The sequence below is a fragment of the Coenobita brevimanus genome, chromosome 46 (assembly GCF_032717465.1).
Source record: "Coenobita brevimanus isolate Jiangsu-jjx chromosome 46, ASM3271746v2, whole genome shotgun sequence".
Taxonomy (NCBI): domain Eukaryota; kingdom Metazoa; phylum Arthropoda; class Malacostraca; order Decapoda; family Coenobitidae; genus Coenobita; species Coenobita brevimanus.
In genome coordinates this window covers 13,846,173-13,870,499 of record NC_136999.1, presented here as the reverse complement: position 1 = coordinate 13,870,499, position 24,327 = coordinate 13,846,173, and the positions used below count along the sequence as shown (strand labels likewise).

At 43.6% G+C, this 24,327-nt stretch overlaps 1 protein-coding gene across 1 annotated transcript in view; it reads left to right on the top strand.

The window, feature by feature from the left end:
* The window catches only part of LOC145398650 (cytochrome P450 2L1-like), a 227,856-nt gene that overhangs the window by 75,862 nt on the left and 127,667 nt on the right, over positions 1-24,327 (top strand). The window contains exons 5-7 of the mRNA XM_080271457.1: positions 7,592-7,791; positions 21,250-21,364; positions 21,650-21,830. Coding sequence (XP_080127583.1) covers positions 7,592-7,791; positions 21,250-21,364; positions 21,650-21,830 — 496 coding nt within the window. The remainder of the gene's footprint in view (positions 1-7,591; positions 7,792-21,249; positions 21,365-21,649; positions 21,831-24,327) is intronic.

Genomic DNA, 24,327 nt, shown 5'->3' with positions numbered 1-24,327 from the left:
ATAGCTCGTTATGAAGACATGGCTCAACTTTACCAGCTGGATGATGCAGCTAAGCGGCTTCACTTTCTTAGCCTGTTTGAGGGCCCTGCCCTCGATATTCTCCACAGAATTCGTGGAGACAATCTCTTGTATGAGATAATGAAGGCCGCACTTGTCAAAGCGTACGGTCTCACAGTTGACGACGCCAAGAGTTAGTTCATGATGGTGCGTTTACAGGATAAAGAGACTGCCATTCAGTTTCTTGACCGGCTTACTGCTTACTTAGATGAGTGGATGGGGAAAGATGAAACTCCTTTCACGTGTGAGGGGATAATTGACCTTATGCTGCTCACGCAGCTAGAAAAGTCGTGGCCTACTGAACTTATGGCTCAGCTTAAGATCTGCCAGGTAAGAGATGCCAGCCAAATGGTGAAGAAGGCTGACACATTCTTTACTGCATACGGGTATCAAACTCGCAAGCAGTATACCTGGAACAGGAAACCATCTCAGACTGAACCCCAGCAACAAGGCCGTTTTCAGAATAATGGCCAAGGTCCAAAACCGCAGAGGAAGGACCAGGGGCAAAACACTCAGAAACCTGAGTGGAAGAGATACAGTACAACAGGTACCCTAACCAGCAGCAGTATCAGCCATGCAACCGACCGTCTGGACTGTCCTTTTCACCACCAGCTCAACTGAATAGGAGGCAGGAGGCGAACGCATCCTTCATTCCTCAGCAGCAGCAAGGTGGTCACGTCCCTACCAGTACGGGTACTTCCCCTGCAGTTCTCTAGTCCTACAGCGACAGTGAACCCCCCTCCACAGATGGCCAATGTTCCATCTTCCCAGGGAGTGAGTACGACCCCTCAGGTATCTAAGTCTCAGGGCACCATGTTTGCCTCATCATTTATTCAGCAGCCTAATCAGTGGCTAGCTGCTTCCTCCACAGGCTCTCCCACAGGTGACAGTGCCTTCCTTGTTCAGCCAGGGTTTGTGGGAGGCATTCCTGTGAAGGTCCTGAGAGATAATGGTTCCTCAGGTTGCTCTGTCAAGCAGAGTTTAGTTCGGCCTGAGCAGTACACAGGTCGACAGATCCATGCAAACCTTATTGATGGATCAGTGAGATTGTTCCCTGAGGCATGTATCCAAGTGGCATCTCCATTTTATACTGGTACGACACTCGCAGTTGTCATGCCAGAACCTTTATTTGACCTCATAGTAGGAAACATTTATGATGTCAAGGATAGTTGCGCCAAACATGACGCTATTCAGACTTCGGCTGCTGCGGTAACACGAGCCATGGCTGAGGCTCCAGACTGTGTCACCCCAGTGATCATTGAATCGCCGCAAGATCTGATGTGTAGTCAACTTGTACAAAAACAACATTCTGACCCGACACTTGCTGCCGTGCGAAAGAAACAAAAGGGTAGAGTGATTAAGTATTCACGGGGAGGTCGAGCCAAGTTCCTTCGCAAACAAGGACTGCTCTACTGTGAGTCACAAACACCCGAGGGCGAAGTTAGTCTGCAGTTTGTCGTTCCCACCAAGTACCGCTTAGCAGTGTTAGAATGGGGTCCTTGTTCAGCCTCAGGAGGTCACATGGGCAAAAGGAAGACCCAGGGCTGTATCTGAGCTGACTTTTTCTGGCCAGGGATGGGACAAGACATAGATAGTTTTGTGCGTTCCTGCAATGTATGTCCACATACCACTAATCAGGGACATGTCCTTCCTGTGCCATTTGAAACCACACCTGTAATCTCTGAAGCAGTTGAGAGACAGGGGAGTGGTAATGTGGGTGCAGACCTGATGTCTCACCTACTACCTAATGACTAATACGGGCAACTGTTGTATGCTGGGTTCCGTAAGATGGGCATCCTAAGAGATTTGAGTAATCCAAGGACCAGCCTGGTTCCCAGTTAAAAGTGTAGACCTGATGTCTCACCTGTTGGCCCCACAGGACACAGTATGTCCAGAGCCTGTACATACCTATGTACTGTAGGTTAAGGGGGGGAAGTTTGAGAACTCCGCAGAGACAGTCCGAGGCTGTGTATGAATTACCTTGTGGAACTTCTCGAGCTGTGGGCTTCTCTGAGGGTTCCTGGAGAATGCACATTATCTACATGAGTGTTCACACCCACGGTGTGTTAAAACGTGACCTGCCCGAGTTTATGTAGGGATTCTCAGCTTCCTGTTATTAGTCGTAAGTGCAGTGTTAGGTTAACCAGTAAACTGCCCGTTCTAAGAGATTTGAGCAATTCAAGAACTGGTACGTTTCCTGGTTAATAATATTAGGTTAACTAGTAAACTGCCCGTTTTAAGAGAGTTGAGTAATTCAAGAACTGGCACGTTTCCTAGTTAATAAACGTTACAGTAAACCATAAGGGTTCTAAGCAATTTGTGAATTCAAGAATTACATTTCCTGGTTAATAATGACATAAATACTGATTGCTAGGAAGAGAGAGAGAGAAATAACAGTTTTGATGCTCCACCTTAATTCCTTTCGCAGGTGCAGCTGGTGGGTGCAGCATTGCCGTGCAGATCAGCTGGTCGTCCCTGTCGCATGCTGCCGCCCCTTCTCTTCTGCCTTGTCGTCATTATTTAACCCTTTAACCGCGGGTGTCATCCCAGAATGACATTGCAAAAACTGGACCAAACCGCGGGTGTCATTCTCGAATGTTTGTGAATATTTTGAATACCGTGCGTTTTTTCCGTGCGCCAATTGTTTCAAGGGAGAGTAGCTATTAAGTTCTTTCACTCCAGCCGACCCCCACCTCCCTCCTTCCACCCCCCGGGCCTCCACCTCCCACCCCCTGGGCCCCCCACCCCACCCCTGACCAAACACGCATCAGTATCTGTCCAGCTGTGTGAGTGACAACACCGCTGATGTGGCAGTGAAGTGCTGGCAACTACAGTGCCTTTTACCTGCCTCAGTGAACACAGAGTGGGTGTTTATCGTATGTGCAGTGTTCATATATGTTTATAGTATTATTATCAGAATGAGGTTGGCATTTGGTAATGGTGTGTGAGCGAAAAATAGTGATTTTAGATCGCTCACTTCTAATGGCACTGCCCATCCAGTGATAGTCAACGAAATCATGAAACCTACATCATTGCAAAGCCGAAGGTTAGTACTTTCTAATGGTACCTTATTTTTCGCTCTAGATTTATTCTGTGCAGAGTTATAAAGGTTTAAAGTTTGTTTACATTTTGGCTGGAACCCCCACGAGAGAGGCCAGTCGGGGCAAAACAATGCCCGCGGTTAAAGGGTTAATATATACATTTGCATTACATGATTTTACACGTAGGTATAGTTACACCACAACTGTCACACCTACACTGTGTATTACATACATTACGCTACATAACAATTAGTTGTTAATGTAAATGTAACGAACTTTTCTCTCAGTTTGACCTGAGTACAGGATTTTTCACCGTCGTCACGGAGTTTTTCCCTCAAGCTTCCTTCTATTAATGTAAATGCGAGGTTTTTTTTTCGCTCACTGGCAACTGTGACTTTCTCCTGTAGCAGGATAGCACACACACACCACAGTGTGAATCTTGTGTGATTGAGTAGGATTTATATGTATGTATATTGAAATTTTTTCCCTGGGAAAAAATTTCAACTTTTGATGGGGCATAATGTCACGAGTCGGCTCGCGACATTAAATTTAGTGGGAAACCGTGAACTCTAATAGAATCCCAGTGTTATCGTTCAGTTAACCGCTCACCCAGTCGAGAGTGTTTTCAAAACAATTTTTCACTGTCATAAATGATCGTCTTCGTGCGAGACGTTAGCACTTCTGCTGAGCGATTTATTTTGGGCATGTTTCACTCATTCTAGCCATTAGTAATGCGGCCACAGCGCTCCCCTCTTTTCCACGATTTAGTCAGTCAAGGTTTGTACGCTGCGGAAACAGGTAGTGTGTGGCAGTGTCCTTCCTCAACGACACCTAGTTCCCACTGCCACCGTATTCCCACTTAGCTGTGATTGGCGAGAGACAGCGAGTGCAGTGTCCTTCCAGTAACGACGCCCAGTCATCTGCTTTGTCCACTTTTCTGACCAGTATTTTCTTTTCGTTTTCCTAGGCTTAAGAGTTTAGCTTTTGAGTGAGCGAGTGAGTGTGATCTTATTTGAATTCACTTTGAAATGTAACTTAAATTTATTCCTTTGTAATCAATAAATTAACGGTTCTTTTTCTTTGAGCTTAATGTAATGTAAACTCGTGTTTCATTTCTCCATTGAGCTTATTCCACTTATAGCTCCTAGCTTACATAAACGCTTTGCTATTCATAATTGGTACTTGGGCCAGTCTTGTTGTATTAAGCTTAAAATCCGTTGTGCCATCTAGGAGTTAATGCATCAGCAAGAACCTGATATCATGAATAGCATCAGTTATTGATTGTCAGGGGTAAAGTCACTTTCTCCAGAGGCTAACAGTACTACTAAACAGCAATTGTGAGGAATTAGTCTCTGCTGTGTACTGTTGAGAAAGTTTATAAATTCTCGTCCTGAGAGAATCGGCGAAGCAAGCCAGCATAAAGTAATCATTGCTTGATTTTTAGCAAGGCAATTCATTGTCCCTGATCACAGTATTATTGAACATAATCTTTTGATATTTCATATTTCTTAAAAACCCCGTGATATATATATATATATATATATATATATATATATATATATATATATATATATATATATATATATATATATATATATATATATATATATATATATATATATATTACCGAATCACCCTAAAGCACTTAGAAGCCCAGGAACGATCACACTATTAAAAAAAAATACTGGTCCAGTCGGGTTTAAAGCTACCACTGACGAGTCGAGCAGATTTCTTGAGTCACTGTCAGTCTCCACGTTCTGTCAGCTTCTGATATATGTCTCTCTCAGCTCTGGAATGGTATGATAACACAGTCCCATCTGGACACTCATAAGGAAAAATAACTAAATAAACAAAATGAATAATGTACCTCTGCATCAGCTCGGCCACGACTATAAGTGAAGTGGAGTAAAACCTGGTGCACAGTGTTTCGTTGTACCGTAATTATTGGCTGAGCCATGAAACATTTTCTCTTCACTGTCTCAGTGATCGTAAAGAATTTGTGATAGGATTGTAAAGGCACACACTGAAATGTCTGTTGCTTGAAGTCAGTGCTACAGGGCATTTTACAAACTGTTGATAAAAAAGTCGCACAAAAGACAGATGGAAGAGGATTTTCCTGGAGTGGCTGACAGTCTTTGTCCACTTCACAAATAAAGTGAAAGGATGTTTTTGACCCAGAAAACGTAATGTCCTCACACAGTTGAGAATTGTTCGAGCGTGACCTGAGATTTTTTCTGATTCTTCCTGCAATGTACTACAGACGAGAAAATGAAGCCATGATAATGTATAAAATATGCCCGAAAATGGCGATAAAAATATAATATCGTTTACCCTTCACTGCCTCGATTTTCTCTCAGGACAACTATTCAAAAGAAATTGCTGTTGCATATTAGCTTTATGCGATGGCACAATATCAATTATCTCTGGATAATGTTACAGAGACACTAGTCTTGTTCCCAATGTGGTAAAGCCAAAGATGTAAACTGGTTACCTATCGTACACATCATCAGGGGTAATATGGAGCTAGCTACCTATATATTTACGACTCGTTGTTATTATTTGGCCCCGGTCTTTTTGGCGTATCAGACCCCTGGACCACTGGTAGGAACCTGCTTCTGTGGGGTCGTCCTACTGACAGTATAAATAATACATACACCATGTAGGGAACCGACACCCCTTTGTGGTAGACGGAGCCTCACCAAGCTCCATCCCTACGGCTGGGTGCAAGAAAATATGAGGTTGGTTCCCGAATGAACACCGCACCATACACGTAGCCACCGGGGGGGGCAGTTTGCCCCCCCCCCCTGGGAAAATTTTGGGGAAATGCTGAAAGGGATTTTTGGCATAGTTCTTATATGACAATACAGTTTTCTTAATTTTACCACTTGTATATTAAACAATATTATCTATTTCTCTCCTCCATCCATCTTTCCTTCAATCCTCTTGTCTTTCTTTCCTTCATCCTTTCCTCTTCCTTCTGCCTACGGGTGACTTTACACTCCCTCTTCTGTCTTACTTTCCTTCATTCTTTCCTCTTCCTTCTGCCTGTGGGTGATTCTACACTGAGTGACAAGCCAAATGGTTTCCTGTACACCAGGAAACCATTTACTACGCTGGGTAGTAACTATATAACCAAATTTTGGCGCCTGATGGGTTAGTGGGTAAATACGGCACTCCAATCGGATTGAGCCGGTGAAGGTTTATATCCAAGGAGTGATTGGTGTTCATTGGTCACGTAATACCACTCAGGGATGAATGAGGCTAGTCACTCTTATCTTAAATATCAGGACCAACCTGCCTAGCCCCGAGCTCCTACGCTTCTCATGGGGCAACGTAGGATTGGATGATGGATGGATGGATGGATTATCTATTTCCAAAAATATTTAGGAGTAATAATTTCCTTTGAAAATGAAAGCTATAATAAATATTATAAAGCCCTTGAGAAAAAAAATGACCAGTTACAACTTAACAATTTCCCCTATCACCTTAGATTATGTGGTTAATATTAGAGCTCTAATGATGTTCTGTACTTGAATCCTGATGAGGTGTGAAAATGGCCTTCCTGTCCCCTCAGCCACATCCCCTTACCCTGCAGCCATATCCTCTCACCCTGTAGCCAGTTCCAAACAAACACTACACAAGTATTGTTACAAAGAACTGAGACAAGCAGAATTCTTGAAGACTGCATGAAGCTATTTTGATCACCTCAGACTACATTTTAGAAAGTAAGCAGATATAAATATGTGTGGCAGGGGCCTCGTTTGGGTGGGGGACAGGGGGACGTGTCCCTCCCACTTTTTGGAGCCTGGGGGAAGGAGTATCTTTTGTCTCCCACTTTTCTAGGTGAAAATTTTCAGGATGAATAGCTTTACGGTGTTTTTCTTTGTTTTCTTAATGGAAAAATTCTTTCTATACAGTACAGTACAGTTCAGGTGATACGAAAATCATTGCCTGCTGAGCGGGGCAGGTCGAGTGGTCACCTGAGTCAGGGATTAAGAGAGGTTAATCCCACCAGATGTATTTACTTAGGTCAGTCTTGACGTATGCACCACCCCTTATGCCTGAGTCAATGAGAATAAAACTAAGAGAATAAGTAGTGGATAACAGAATTTCTCTTAGTTACCACCACAGCAGTATTACAAAACAGAATACCAGACTGGGGGTGGGTGCGGCAGCGAATTTTGATTTACACATTATGTGCTAAGTGGGGAGAGAGAGAGAGAGAGAGAGAGAGAGAGATACAAAACTGCAAAGGAAAATAGGAAATAACGATAGTATCACGAATGTGGGAAAGTGTGTGTGTTCGGGACACTCACGCCAGTGTGGTGACAGATATTTTAGGGAAATATCCCAAGTGTTTGCCCCCCACCCCCGGCGAAAATCCTGGATACGCCAATGCCCCGCATCTGCTTCGTTCCGACAGTTCCACCACATGTACGCTCCTCAAAGGCAATTATAATATTATAGATTAATATTCTTGTTCTGTTTTTCAGGTAAGCAGTTTTCGGTGACCGATCCTAAGGTGATCAAGTTTGAGAAGGTTAGCAGTGACTTTGCTAAAACCTTCGGATACGTGGCGGTGCCTGATTTCTTACCCTGGCTGCATAAAGTCCTGCCAGCCTTTTTAATGAAACGCCTCTTCGCCCTTGATCGTATGACTGCACTTAAGGAAACCCTTCTTCAATTTATCGATGTGAGTAAATTTAACTTTCTCATGGTATTTGGGCTTAATCACTGAACTGAGATTTCTTGCGAAGCAAGAGTGGATATTATGTTTTGAGCGGCGTCTTTATGTGTGTGTGTGTGTGTGTGTGTGTGTGTGTGTGTGTGTGTGTGTGTGTGTGTGTGTGTGTGTGTGTGTGTGTGTGTGTTTTAACAAAATAACTCATAGTTTTTATCTGATGTTACCCATTAGGAGATGGGTTCAGAACAAGCCAACGAGGATATTACCTGTTGATTTTGAGGACCACTGGTCACAGGGCAAGGTCTCAAAGCTATGTCAAAGTCTGACCGAGCAAAATATACTTTAAATATCTTATCTATTTCAGACGGCAACGTCATAGGGAAGCTTAAAGTTTGACTTATATGCGCGTGTTACCAGAATAATTTAAACTGTTTTTGTCTGATTTTATGCCGAGCTGGTGGAAGCGGTGAAGGCCATTCAAAGAGTAAACATATTGTTTCTTAACAATAGGTCAAAGGTCAAATCATACGGCAAGCTGAAATTAAAGTTTTTATGCGATTCAGATCACTCTCTGTAGAATGTATGAGGATAAGTCACGAATAAAATTATTCGATCTTAAGAACAAAGGTAATGCCACTGGGAAAGGTTAAATGCCAGAGTTACGGGGCAAGGTCAAGTCGGTTGAAAGATTAAGAGTGAAGCAAGAACGAAGGAAATCGATTCTGAGAACAGTTGTGAACGTTCAAGGTCACAGGGCAAGACTAATGTAGTATGAAACGTGTTTCCATGTATGAACAAAGTAACTAAGTTACTTTTGATCTGACACTTGATGGATGAGCTGAGGATCAACCAACAAGCTGTCTTATAGAAGAATAGATCAAAGGTCGAAGTCACATGGTAAGGGCATCTAACTCAGTTTACATCCAAAGTAAACTAAACTTTGTGGAAGGGTTCATGCTATAACTAGGATGAAGTGATTCGATTTTGCGAGCAAACAAAAATCAAGGTTGCAGTGAAAGGTCAGTGTCAAGATCAATGAGGAAATTCAGTTCAGTTTATATTTTGAAGAATGGAGTAGTTCGAAATTGAGAGTAGTCTGTGGAATGTGAAGATCACCGGACAAAAATCAGCGTGGTTTGATGAAGCAGAATGTTTTGACATGTGGTAATAAAACATATCTTATTGTGCATAAAAATTAGCGGTTTGGTGGCGATACGGCAAGTCTCGCACCGGGCGAGGCCGGTACCTTTAAATGCTCTGGACTACCATGAATAAGTCTTTGCATTCCTAAAAAGGGCAAGATGGAATTGGTTTTCTAAAGCTTTATTTATGTCACGTCAAGCACATATTACCACTAACCCATACCATTAAATCTGCTGTGTGTGTGTGTGTGTGTGTGTGTGTGTGTGTGTGTGTGTGTGTGTGTAAACTTACTGAGTTTGCTGAGTCATTGTTTGTGCATCGTCCTGCTTTTGAGACAGAATACGTCGGGCTAGATTATGGTTATGTAGGTGGATGAGTGAGTGGGTGGGCAGTGAGAAAATAAGTCCATGAGGAAAATAGTTGGAGTAGATGGGAGAGAGCCACGAACCATGGAAGTGTGCAGACGTCCAGATCCTGTTCCTGCTGCAACCTCTCCTGCTGTTGCTCGCGACCCGTTGAGGGGGGCAGACAGCAGGCCTCGGTCTTCTACAACCCAGACGAAGATCAGAGGTGCTGTGGTTTGGTTTAATGTTCGGGCGGGGTACAGTTTTATCAAACACCAGGACACTGGCGTTGATATTTTCGCGCACCGTCAGGCGATTGCTAAACTAAATCCACGGCATCTCCAACGCTCCCTCGGCGATGGCGAAATGGTGAAGTTTGCCCTCTTTGGAACGCCTAAGGGTTATGAGGCTAGGGACGTCACTGGACCGGGAGGGGCTGCCATGCAGGGCTCTGCCTATGCATGGCAGCGCCCCACGATCCGGCGGTGCCAGCCCAGGGATCAGGGGTGTTCAGGGGAGGTAAGCACCGTCGTCGAGATGTGCATCGTGACGGTGAAGGCTTTTTGTGGGGATGATAAGGGGGCTTTGCGCGTTCTCCTTCCTAAGATCTTCAAGGAGAATGGGCTGCGCAATCTTATCATCCCTGAGTGCTTCATCCGTGATGTGCATACAGTCCCTCGCCGATGGGAGCGCCAGGCTCGTGGGCCTCAACCAGTTACTCCTTGCCCGACTCCGAGGAAGAGGCTTAGGCTGGAGGCCCCCCTCAACTGAAGGATGACCTCTCAAGTTGACGACCTGGCCCTGGACCCAGCTAATGATGTGGCTACGACCACTAAGTACACCAGCCGCCAGCAATGTCTGAGGAGGAGCGGGACTCGTCTGCCACCGCCTCCATTGCCGAGGAAGTGTCGACCGGCTCCTTGGCCGAGGAGGAAGTCGGGGAGTCGCCTCCTCCTCAGACAGAGGAGGGCACCCCATCTCACCCTCCTATTATCAACATTAAGGATCGGCTAGACGTAGCCTCCTATAGACACCGTCTGGCTCTCAGCGCTCACACCCGATCGTACCAGTTCGGAGCAACAACATATACCACCCTCTATGATCTGCTCGGGGCTGATGATCAGGGTGAGAACATAAGACCTGTGCTGATTGTCAGGGGGAAGGAGGTGCGTCTAGCCAATCTTAGAGCATTCTACCATATGCTCCCACCTCGGCTGGCCCCTTAGATCGGCGGTGTGCGCGGTGAGGGAGTGCCATATACTAATAACATTCAGTTTGGCTGGCCTAATACCCCGAATAGAGGATGGTGGCCATTAAGCCAAAAAAAAAAAAAAGTAGACTGTAGCACCAGTCAAGCAGGGCAGTACTCCCAAGGTGGATGAAAAGCTAATGACAGGGAGAGCTTGAGCTCCGATTTCATCAGCCCTCGGGACTAGGTCCCGACCATCCCCCTTTGATGAACTTTTTCAGTGTCTCAGTAACACAGAAAGTAGGCCAGCATGCTCTAAAATATAAGTTTCTCTATCTACAACAAACTACATGCACAGTACACACCACACTTCCTTTTCAAAAAAAAAAAAAAAAATGGCGTCAAATAACATAGCCTCAGAGTCCCCAGGGGGGGGAGACCATAAATGTCCACACTTTCTGCCCCTTTCCCGGTGACGACTCAGGATGCCTGGAACCACTGTCTAACTCTCTTCTTCATTTCTGCAACATTTGGCCTTTCCTCTAACTTTTGCTCTGTTGAGCAACACCTCTCCTTCTCTAAACCTCACCTTCTTTTTCTTACTGAGACTCAGCTGTCTGAGGCAATTGACAGCGACCCTCTTCTGTATCCTCCTACTTTCTCTATACTTATTTCAAAGCCAAAGGTGGCTGTTGTGTATATGCACGCAACAACTTATCTTGCTCTTGTGTTCCTGAACTCGACTCTTCTGAATTCTCTACACTCTTGCTTTGGCTTTCCTGTCATTCTCTGACTAAATATATCTGCGGGGTTTGGCTCTCCTCTCCTTTCACTGATCCACCTGGTGAACAAGCCTACATCTTTTCTATCCTTAATGACCTAGAGCAGCTTGTGCAGCACCCTACCTATATCCCTGACCGCCTTGGAGAGAGCTCCAACACACTTGAACTCTTCCTTACAACTGATCTTTCTGCTTACTGTGTTAATCTTTTCTCTCCTTTGGGCTCCTCCTATCACAACCTTATTACCATAACCTGTCCTATCGCTCTGGTATGGCCTGCGGACCCTCCAAAGAAACGTCGTCTGTGGCACTTTGGAGCTGCGGATTGGGAGGCCCTCATGCAGTACTGCTTTGATTTTCCCTGGAATGATTATTGCTTCCATGGCCGGGAGCCATCTGGGTGTGCCTTGCACATTACGGAGGTTATTCTCTCGGGCATGGAAGCATACATTCCTTTCTCATATCCTTTAACTAATGCACGAAATCCTTGGTTTAATCACGCTTGTTCTAATGCTGTTCGCAACAAGGAGAGGGCCTATAAAAGGTACCAGAGCCAACCCACCCCTGAATTACATCTTTTATACGTTTCTGCCCGGAATCGTGCTATGTCTGTTCTTCACTCTGCTGAAAATAATTTCATCCATACTAAATGTTCTCAACTCCCTAGCTTGAATTCTTCCCGCTCATTCTGGCACCTTGGCAAAAACCTTTCTAACAACTTTACCTCATCATCCTTCCCTCATCTTTTCTACTCTGATGGCTCTGTAGGTATTTCTTCTACTGATAAAGCAGATCTCTTCACTCAGACTTTCTCCACCAATTCCACCTTAGACGATTCCGTTGCTGTTCCTCCATCACTTCCCTCCTCTGACTTCCTCATGGCTGACATTAAAATTTCTTCAGCTGATGTATTTTCTGTCATTACAAGCCTCAATACTTATAAGGCATATGGGCCTGATGGAGTCCCTCCTGTTGTTCTCAAGAACTGTGCTTCTGTGCTTACACCCTGCCTAGGCAAACTCTTTCTCCTTTGTCTATCAAGTTGTATCTTTCCTACTTGCTGGAAGTTTGCTCTCATTCAGCCAGTCCCAAAGAAGGGTGACCATTCCCAACCCTCTAACTATCGTCCAATTGCTTTAACATCCTGTATCTCAAAAGTTTTTGAGTCAATTCTTAATAGAAAAATTTTAAAGCATCTTTCCTATCACAACCTTCTTTCTGATTGTCAGTATGGGTTCCGTCAGGGACGCTCCACTGGCGATCTTCTCACCTACCTTTCAGACTCCTGGTCATCCTCCTTTCGGGACTTTGGCGAAAGCTTTGCCATTGCACTTGACTTCTCAAAGGCTTTCGATCGAGTCTGGTATAAATCTTTAATTTCCAAACTGCCCTCCTACGGTTTCTATCCTTCTATCTGTGCCTTCATCTCTAGCTTTCTTTCTGGTCGTTCTATAGCCACTGTTGTAGACGGCCATCGTTCTTCTCCTAGATCTATTAACAGTGGAGTTCCTCAGGGCTCTGTCTTATCACCAACTCTCTTCCTTTTGTTCATCAATGACCTTCTAAGCTGAACATCTAACCATATTCACTCATGCGCTATTGACTCCACCCTTCACCTTTCCATTCGATTCCCGCAACGTCCATCTCAGCAGATACTTCAACAAAGAAGGGATGAGGCTATGGCACACCTAATGTCTGACTTGGCTCGTATCTCCAAGTGGGGTAAAAAGAATCTGGTTGTTTTTAATGCATCAAAGACTCAGTTTTTGCACCTATCAACCCGACAAAATCTTCCACAGGTATACCCACTAATGTTTAATAATATTCAACTTAATCCTGCATCATCCTTGAACATGCTTGGGATTTCATTTACTCGGGACTTATCTTGGACAGATCATATTATATCTCTTGTAAAATATGCTTCCAAGAGATTGGATGTGCTAAGCTGACTCCGTTCCTTCTTTACCCCTGCACAATTGTTGACCCTATACAGGGGTTTTATCCGCCCCTGCATGGAGTACAACTCTCATGTGTGGGGAGGCTCCCCACATACAGCTCTTCTGAATAGGGTGGAGTCAAAGACTTTTCGCCTCATTAACTCTCCTCGTCTTATTGACTCCCTTCAACCTCTGTCTCTTCGCCACACTGTTGCATCTTTATCTCTTTTCTATCACTACTTCAATGGTCACTGCTCCTCTGAACTGTCTGCATGCATTCCTCCACCTTTATGACGGGCGCGTAGAACCTGTCTAGCAGCAAACTCTCATCCCTTTTCTGTCCAACTCTCCAATGCAAGAGTTAACCGTTACTCCCCGTCCTTCTTTTATGCAACAGGTAAACTCTCGAACTGTCTCCCTCTGAATGTATTTTCTGCTTCCTATGATCTCCAGTCTTTCAAACGCAGTGTGTCCAGGCATCTTGAAATGATCGGATCTTGAATTTGGCTCTCTCTTGTATTGTTTTTTCTCTTGGAAGGAACAGTTTTGCGGGCTCGTTGCCTTTGGTTCCTTCTTCCTCACACACATACACACACACACACACACACACACACATATATATATATATATATATATATATATATATATATATATATATATATATATATATATATATATATTGTTACGGAACAGAGAGAGATAATGAACACTTTAAGTGAGAATACTAAAATCACTACTGTCCCGCAAAGTTCCAGGTTCAAAACCAAAGAGTTAGGTAAAATTACAAGTTAAAGTTTAATGCTCAAACTAACAACTAAACATTCAGGACTCATAAGGATAACGTAATGGCGAAAACAGGTAAAATATATGGTTAACTGCAATAGCCTCTATTAACACGAATTTAGCAAGAACAAATTTATCTAAGTCAGCCCTGATAAATGAGAAAACCGGATAATGCCCAGTTAAAACAAGATATATTATTACAGATACAAAATATTATTAATAATGGCTGACATTAAAAACTCTACATGAATCACAAAAACCTTACCAGGCCTACGAATTAACGCCTTAGGCCATACAGTACAAGAAAAATGGTAACAACATTTATACTCAAATTATACAGCAGCTAGATGGCTGGAGACTTCCTGAGCACACACAAAAATAATAATACACTATATGGGGGAGGACAGAGATGTGAACAAAATAAGGAGTAGATCTAAGTGGCAATTAATGAAGAGGCTGAGCTCATTATATAGGGGCCGGCAGAGCTTGATTCAACTTGCAAGAAGGACGCGGAAATGAAGGCACAAGGGAGGAAGAGTTGACAGTCCTGCTCTGAACAACAGAAAGAACGATTTACTCTACTATAAGGGGGAGAAGGGGAGAGTGAGGTAGAACACGTAAGCCTGGTCACTATGGAAGCAACGAGGCGAATCTTGATCAAACATGCAGCATACTGTACGTTAGAATTATACAAAGGATGATGAAATCATAGGCTATGTAACACCTCCCCACAAAGAAAAAGAAATTTGCAAAGGAAATTTCTTATTACTCTCAAACAATCTGTCTAAAGTCTAGATAAGCAATCTGCAATAACATTTTCTTTCCCCTTGACATGTTGTATGTCTAATGAATACTACTGAAGAAGTAGACTCCATCTTCTCAATCTCTGATTTTTATCTTTAAACTTACTAACGAATTTCAGTGGGTGTTGATCGGTATAAATGACTATGGGGACAAAACCGGAACACAAATAAAATGAAAAATGCTGTAAACCCAAAATCAAGGCCAAAAGCTTTCTCAATAGTTGAGTAATTCTATTGAGGTGGAGTGAACTTCTTACTGTAATAAGATACAGGGTGTTCAATACCCTGATCATCCTCTTGCAGCAAAACAGCCCCAGCTCCTGTATCACTTGCGTCAACAGCCATCTTAAAAGGCTTAGCAAAATTTGGAGTAGCGAGCACTGACTTACTTAATAGGATAGCTTTAAGTTTACTGAAAGAGGATTCACAGTTATCGGTCCAGACAAATTTAACTCCTTTTTTCAGTAGGTCTGTAAGTGGTGATACAAGAATTGAAAAGTTAAGAACAAATCTCATGTAATAACCTACCATTCCCAAAAACCTTTGTAGCTCTTTCCTACTTTTAGGTCTGAGAAGATCACTTATAACCTGAACCGTAGCTCCTGGTGGTGCAACGTGTCCATCACCAATTACGTACCCAAGGTACTGAACTTTAGCTTGACCAAACTCACACTTTGATGAATTAGCTACAAAACTAGCCTGAACCAAACGCTCAAGAAATTTACCGACATGGCATAGGTGATCTTTCCAGTTGTCACTGAAGATTAATACATCATCAATATAAACAACACACCCTGCCAAACCCTCTGTTACAACATTCATGAGCTTCTGAAAAGTGGCTGGTGCATTCTTTATACCATATGACATGACAGAACATGCAAAAGTCTTTCCTAGTGTTATAAAACATGAGATCTCCCTAGCACGTTCAGTCATAGGTACTTGCCAGTATCCCTTTAACAAATCAAACTTAATTATGTACCTAGCCTTTCCGATCTTGTCTATGCAATCTTCCACGCGAGGGAGAGGGTAAGTGTCTGTTTTGGTTATCTGATTAACACGTCTGTAGTCGATGCAAAGCCGCTTTGACCCACCTGGCTTAGGGACTAGAGTGACAGGAGAACTCCACTCGCTCTGACAGGGCTCAGTCATCTTGTGGTCCAACAGGTAGCCAAGCACCTTCTGGATGAGAGGAACTTTCACTGCGTTCACACGGTAAGGAGGCAGTTTAATTGGCTTTGCGTCTCCAACACCGACATCATGCATCAACCCAGTGGTTCTTCCTGGACTGGCACGGAACACTTGCGGGTACTCCTGCCGTAATGCCGGAAACTCCTGCCTTTCCTTGGGAGCTAGATGAGAAAGCTTAGTCTGGAGATCATTCATGATATCAGGATTCTTCCCCAAACTATCACTCAGGCTCATACTGCATGGGAGAACTTCACTTGCAGACTCGGATGGAACAGCTACAGTGCAGACTGGGTTATTTTCGTCCCGCCTGTGATATAACTTTAGCATGTTGATGTGACAAAGTTGCTTGTTCTTTCTATGATCTGGTGTGGCGATGACATAGTTGACATCATTGAGTTTCTTCTCCACGAAATAAGGACCAATAAACTTGGTTTGAAGAGGTTGCCCATGCACTGGTAGCAGAATCAAAACCTGATCTGGCTGAAAGTGGCGTAGCCTGGACTTCTTATCATACCAAGTCTTCATCTTCTCCTGAGCAGCTCCTAAATTCTCTCTCGCCAGCCGTAAAGCAGTGGACAGCCGTTCTTTGAACTTCATCACATACTCCAGCAGGTTGACATCATCTTCCTCCGACAGCCAGCATTCCTTGAGTAGCTTAAGGGGTCCTCTTACTTCATGGCCTAACAGTAGTTCAAAGCGTGAGAAGCCCAAGAATGGAAGACCTTTATCCCAGTCTTTCTGATGTTCCAAACAGTATTTCCTGAGCATCGATTTGAGTGTTTGATGATATCTCTCCAATGCTCCTTGGGTCTGGGGATGGTAAGCTGAAGACGTGATCTGGGTGATGCCCAACTCATTCAGAGACTGCTTGAAAACATTTGACATGAAATTACTTCCCCGGTCTGACTGTACCTCCTTGGTCAAACCAAATTTGGTGAAGAACCCCAGCATTTCCTTAACCACGTTCTTTGCTGAGATATTTCTAAGTGGAATGGCTTCAGGATAATGAGTAGCCATATCAATCAGGGTCAACACATAAGAAAATCCTGAAGAAGTCTTAGGAAGAGGGCCCACAATATCCACCAACACACGGGTGAATGGCGCCTCAAAAGGAGGAATGGGAACTAGAGGTGCAACCTTTTCGGTCTGATTACACTTCCCCACAACTTGACAGGTGTGACAAGACTTACAATACCAGGAAACATCTCTGAAGATACCTGGCCAGTAGAAGTGTTTCAAAATGCGTGCCACGGTCTTCCTCACTCCAAGGTGTCCTGCCAAAGTGGAATCATGAGCCACTCTAATGATATCCTGCCTACAAACACGAGGGATGACAACTTGATGTACAACCTCCCATTCACAGTCGGCTGATGCTGTTGGGGGTCTCCACTTTCTCATAAGTACTCCTGACTTTATATAATAACAAGTAGAAAAACCAGCTGACTCTTCCTCACTGCAAGCAGAGTTAGCTAGACCTTTCAACTCAGGGTCAGCAACCTGCAACTCAACCAACTCTTGACGAGGCAAATTATCAACACTACGGGGTACTGCCTCATCTGGTGAGTGGTCCAAATTAGCAAGAAAAGTGTCAGCTAGGATAACATCATCATCATCATTATCCTCTAAGTCACCAGTAACCTTAGACTTAGCCCTAGTGACAGCACATGCAGAGAACACATCAGGGACATCACAATCCTGGGTCGCAGTCACTGGTTCACTAGACAACTGAGGAGCTGGATACACTTGACTTCCACCAATATCATTTCCAAGTAAGAAAGTTACACCTGACATTGGGAGTGTCTCAACCAACCCAACCATAACGGAACCATTAACAAAACCAGACTCTAAATTCACTCTGCACAGAGGGACAGAGAAGTAATTATTCCCTACACCTTGTAAGATTACAGTTTCATCAGAGGAATTAACATTAGAGCCTAGAACACTGGTCAGCGTAAGGGATTGGCAAGCACCTGTATCACGATATATTTTAACTGATTTCCTGTTATTACTGTCCAGAGGACTGACAAAACCATCAGACAGGAAATTAGCACATGAACTCTTGAGAGTGTCACCCACGTTACTGCTCAAAAGAGGAGCTTCATCATGAGAATTTAATTTACCCCTCAAAGCAGGTTCAGTTAACTCGGTTAAAGAATTCTGGGAACTCTCAAGGGTGGACACTAGACCAATTGACTGAATATTTAAAGACTCCTTTTTGTTCACATCACGCTGTCTCCTGAAACATTTCTCCGTAGTATGACCAAGCTTACTACAACAATTACATTTACTTTTCTGAAATCTAAAGGTGAAGCTGGTATTTACTTCCTGAGAAACATCATCTTTATTCTCTTTCCTGTTACCTGTACTCTGAGTAGAGGCAACGTACTTACTCTCAGCTTTCCTTTTTTCTTTAGAATATCTCTTGTGAATGAGAACATATTCATCAGCTAAAACTGCAGCATCAGACAAATTATCTATTCTTTTCTCATCAAGATATAGGCTTACATCTTTATTAATACACCTTTTGAAGTCCTCCAGCAAAATCATCTGCTTAAATTTATCAAAATCAGAATTTATATTCTTAGAATTTAACCACTGCTCTAACAGATCTTCTTTGATTTTTCCATACTCAACATGAGATTGCTTATCTTGCTTATAAGTTGTCCTAAATTTTACCCTATAGGCTTCAGGAACAAGCTCATAGGCCTTAAGAATCAAGCTCTTAACTACATCATAATTATCAGATTGATCCTGAGGCAAAGATGCATAAGTTACTTGAGCTTTACCGGTGAGAACACTCTGTAGGAGTACTGTCCAATACTTTTTGGGCCAATTAAAACCTGTAGCTACCCTCTCAAACAACTGAAAATATTTGTTAAATCAGATTCATTAAAAGGAGGGACAAGTTTAACATTTTTAGCCACATCAAAATCATCAGAGCTAGATGATCCAGTTCCACTTTGTTTCATGCGATACTCATGGTCTGCCTGAATCCTAGCAATTTCAATTTGTGCCTGTGCATCCTGAATACGAGCCTGAGACTCAGTCTCCTTAGCACGAGCCTCCTGCAGGGCTAGCTGTAACTTAGCTATTTCAATCTGCGTTTGCTCATCTGGAGGAGTTACATTAAACAAGCTTTTATTAATCATGTCAACAATTTGATCTTTAGACTGATGAGAGCGAACAGCAATTCCCAATTGTTGAGCAACAAGCTTAAGTTCATTCTTTGTTCTGTTTTCTACATCACACACTGTTTCCACATTTCACAAAAAATCTTTGGCTTCATCAAGAGTAGTAATAGTAGACATCATGAATAAATCACAGTCACAAAATATCAAGCAATATCCTTATGATAATATCCTGAATATCCTGATAAGAGGTCGCCAAATTGATGTTACGGAACAGAGAGAGATAATGAACACTTCAAGTGAGAATACTAAAATCACTACTGTCCCGCAAAGTTCCAGGTTCAAATCAAAAGAGTTAGGTAAAATTACAAGTTTAAGTTTAATGCTCAAACAACTAAACATTCAGGACTCATAAGGATAATGTAATGGCAAAAACAAGTTAAATATGTGGTTAATTGCAATAGCCTCTATTAACACGAATTTAGCAAGAACAAATTTATCTAAGTCAGCCCTGATAAATGAGAAAACCGGATAATGCTCAGTTAAAACAAGATATATTATTACAGATACAAAATATTATTAATAATGGCTGACATTAAAAACTCTACATGAATCACAAAAACCTTACCAGGCCTACGAATTAATGCCTTAGGCCATACAGTACAAGAAAAATGGTATCAACACTTATACTCAAATTATACAGCAGTTAGATGGCTGGAGACTTCCTGAGCACTCACAAAAATAATAATACACTATACAGGGGAGGACAGAGATGTGAACAAAATGAGGAGTAGATCTAAGTGGCAATTAATGCGGAGACTGAGCTCATTATATAGGGGCCGGCAGAGCTTGATTCAACTTGCAAGAAGGACGCAGAAATGAAGGCACAAGGGAGGAAGAGTTGACAGTCCTGCTCTGAACAACAGAAAGAACGTCTTACTCTACTATAAGGGGGAGAAGGGGAGAGTGAGGTAGAACACGCAAGCCTGGTCACTATGGAAGCCATGAGGTGAATCGTGATCAAACATGCAGCATACTGTATGTTAGAATTATACAAAGGATGATGAAATCATAGGCTATGTAACAATATATATATATATATATATATATATATATATATATATATATATATATATATATATATATATATATATATATGGGGTGAATAGGTCGTTGGTGGAAATGCCTTCGTGTTGGGAAATAAAACTGTGGGAAATATATCCCAAAGAAAATGGGTCCAAGTAGGAATATAGGTCAAAGTTGGCAAAAACAGATCCATGGGAGTAATAGGTCAATGGGAAAAACATGTGAACATGGGAATAAGTGTTTCCCCATGGAAATAATAGGTCTATGATGAAAATGTTAAAGGGAAAAATGTCAGTTGGGAAAATACGTCCAAGGAGAAAACTTGTTTGAAGGAGAAAATAGGCTCAAGAGGAAATTTCGTTCATGAGGGATGATAGATCCATGGTAAAACATAGGTCGATGGGGAAAATTGATCAAGAGACAAATTAGGTCCATGATAAATATATGTCTACAGGGAATAAACAGATCTCTATGGAAATTATGCCCATGAGTGAAAATAGGTCCATGAGGGAAACAGGTCCATGTGAAGAAATAGGTCCACGGGGAAATATTTGCCAATGCAGGAGTGAGAGAGTTAATGAAATCCAAATGCGAGATAGCAAAGACCACATGACAGCATGTTATGATTTGAAGGTATAATGAGTTGGGAGGACACAGCAGAGGCTAATTTGAAAGTAAAGGCGGATTTTAGATAAGTTGAAGGTTACAGATTGTTTGTATAAAAGATATAATGACTTCAATGGGATGACCTTAAACTATTCATGACATGAAACCAAGTGCTTAACAGAAGTAGAGAGGATAATTGAGGCCGGAAGAGTCACTGAAATATCGAAAAGAGAGGTACGACAGAAGAGAAGAACCTGACAGTAAGGAGAGAAAGATTGGAGACAAAAAGACCCCTTTCAGTTGCCTCTTACGACAAGCAGGGATACTGGGGAAATATTTCCCCACCCCCCTACCCAGGGGGATTGTGGATGGAAGAATACAGTAAGTCCAAGGGGGGAAATTGGTGAGTGGAGAAACTGACACCCAGGGGGTGAAGCCAGAGACAGGTTTATGTGCCAATGACTAAATCACAACCACAGGAGGAGGTCACGGAGCATCTAGCCACATTTGACCAAGACAACCCGAGGGATTTGATTGACGGCTACCTGATTGAGATGGAGCAGAGGAAGGATGACCCTGATAATACCTTTAACGGTCAGTGATCTTGCCTTACGAGAATGGTAGTTATCCTTTTTTTTTTTTTTTGTGCTCACAGTCATACACAGAGGATAGTGTTGGGCATTTCTGAAAGCTAATCAAAAGAGGAACCCTAAAATTTTGACTTAAAAACTTTGCAATTATGAGCCAGTACACATAGGATTTCGTGCCAAGTGCCCTTCCTGGCAATATTCTTGCACATTAACTCTGGTCAGTAATAGTTCAATGAAAAAATAAGAGAACCTTTTGTTGGCTAATGAAAGAAACATCTTACCCTTACAGAAAAGGATCTGAAACTTCTGATTTTGGAGCTGTTCTTTGCTGGTAGTGAGACAACCTCCAACACACTCACCTGGATGATCTACTACCTAGCCACCTATCCACAGGCGCAGCGCAAAACGCAAGCTGAGATAGATAAGGTGCTGCCAAAAGGAACCCTGGCCACACTTAATGACAAACCCAGGTCAGATGTGCTACATACGTCGAGTTGCATTCCTACTAGCTCTGGAGATTTATTAACACTAGTTCCTTTGTAATTCACTTGATTCACCAGTAGACACTATGCAGATTGAGCTATAATCTAAGGAGCTCTGGAGAATTTCCAACAACAGTTGCTCTGTGATTCCTTTTTGCTTCATAGGTTAGAATTGCTACACACAGTTAAATATAGTCCGAGAGGTTTAGCATATTCCTAACAACTCCTCCTTTGTGATTTATTCACGTCAGATATGCTACACTTACTGAGTTATATTTTCAGTGCCTAAGAGGTTTTGGTATTCAGTCTATTTATTACACTGTACTGACGACGAAAATAGAAATAAATGAAGGTTTAACTAACATTTATCCTCCTGGACGGTGCTGATCATCAAACGCCGGAATACTCTTGACTGTTAGAACACAATCAGGCAACGTTCCACTATACCACAATCAAGCAAAAGTAGCCTTATGGTGCTACCTTGCCGGACTCTTATCATCTGGGTTTAGATCACCGACACAGAATATGTTTGTAATCGTAACTGATTTTCCTTAGATTAAGTATTACCATGTATGATCGAAGCTACACTCGATGACAGAGCCAGATCAGACTCACTTAACACATCTGTTCTATCTAATTTACAAGCACTTCATTTAATTCTCCTATATTGGGAAAAAACTCCAGTATTCTGTTCCAGATGATGTTTATTTTATCTGTAGATTAGTGAGAATAGGAATCTAGGACTATTAATAATGTCATGGGTGGAACAACTCTAGTATAATTTTCCAGCGTATCCACAGATTATTCTATTCAGCTGGGAGTGCTGTTACGGTCTCCTATAATCGGGACAACTCTAATTTTATATTCCACCAGATTTTTTTTTTCTTTTAATGACAGCGAGTAGGGGGAACTGATTGCGTTAATACTTTCACCATAAACTTCTATTTCTTATGTAGGAGCAGGTGTTCCCTCGAACCACAGGTTCCTTAAAGAATACTGTACAGTGCCACTGATATCATCACGAATGGCCTGCCCACCTCCCCCTGTGCTGGTTCTTTGTAAAGATGCTTGGTTAGGTTAGATTAATATCTTTACTCTCTCTAGCTACCTGGGGAGTTTCACCCCCAGGCCGGGCAGGCTCCCCTAATACCTATAAACTAGCATATCTTGATACAGAGGGAGGTGGGAGGAGCACCCATAACGTCAACAGTGTGGCGTCATCAGTTGAGCATGCGCAGTTGTCATTTAAGGATTTCTGGCCCATATAACTCTTAGTCCGCTGCACCAGTACAAATTTAATATTCTTTTTCAGCTGACACCAGACGATTTTAATCAGCTGAGAGCTATAAAATGCATGGCTTACAACGTAGTGCCCCCGAGATGGAAGCAGGGGAGGAATACCATAGTGCCCCCGACAACGAGGCAAGTGGTATACAGTCCAGTGTGCCTGGGAACGTAACGACACCCCCATCCAGACCCCACGGAGTAGCTGCCACCAGTCGAAGGGATACACAGCAACAACGACATATGTCAGCCCAGGCCGTGCGCAGCTATGTCACCCAGCCATCGTGACGTCTTCATCGTAGGAGAAAGACACTACCTTCAGGGAGTGGGATTGCTGAATCAGCTAAGGGTGGAGTTGTTCTCAGAACTCCAGACAGCGCCCCTCAGGAGATGGCCAACTGCCACTCCCGCCCTCGCCAGATGCCCTACTGCTGTTCCGAAGGTGCCCCTGTAGAGACGGCCTACTGCCGGTCCTCCCTCCTGCAGAAAGAGACGGCTTACTGCCGCTCCCGCCCTCGCCAGACAGCCTACTGCCACTCCGAAGGTGCCCCTGTAGAGACGGCCTACTGCCGCTCCTCCCTCCTGCAGAAGGAGGGAGGAGCGGCCACCACCCCCTGCACCTCACCTGACATCTCACCCACCACACCAACCTCCCCTCGCTCACCCTCACCCCTTCCCTCCCCAGCCTCACCTTTTCCACCCGAGCCCCGTGCCCCGCCCACCCCGCCACCCCCACAGGACAACCCACTACCACTGCCCTCTCCCCTCCACACCTATGCACGCCCACTCCGACAATCTCACCCTCCACCGCGCCCCCAACACGCGCAACAGCCCGTGCTAACCAACCCCGCCCACCCCGCATGCCCACTTCCCCACCCACACCCACCCTCAGAACCACCACCACCCCCTCCGGCCGACTCTCGCGCCCACCCGCCCGATACACCCATACCCCTACACCTCCTGCCTCCCACCAACTTCACACGATTATGATACATCAGGCCCAAATCCCCTCCACCTGTACTCCCCAGGGACTCAATGCCGCATTACCACGGCACAAAACCAGGCCCCTACCCTCGGTGTCCAGCATTCAGCTTCCGACCATACCGACGGCCACACCAAACAAGATGAGAGTAAGACGGGCCGTATGGGTGCTTACCCTTGGCAGGAACCAAAGACTCCGCGGACCACACCACCTGCTAAC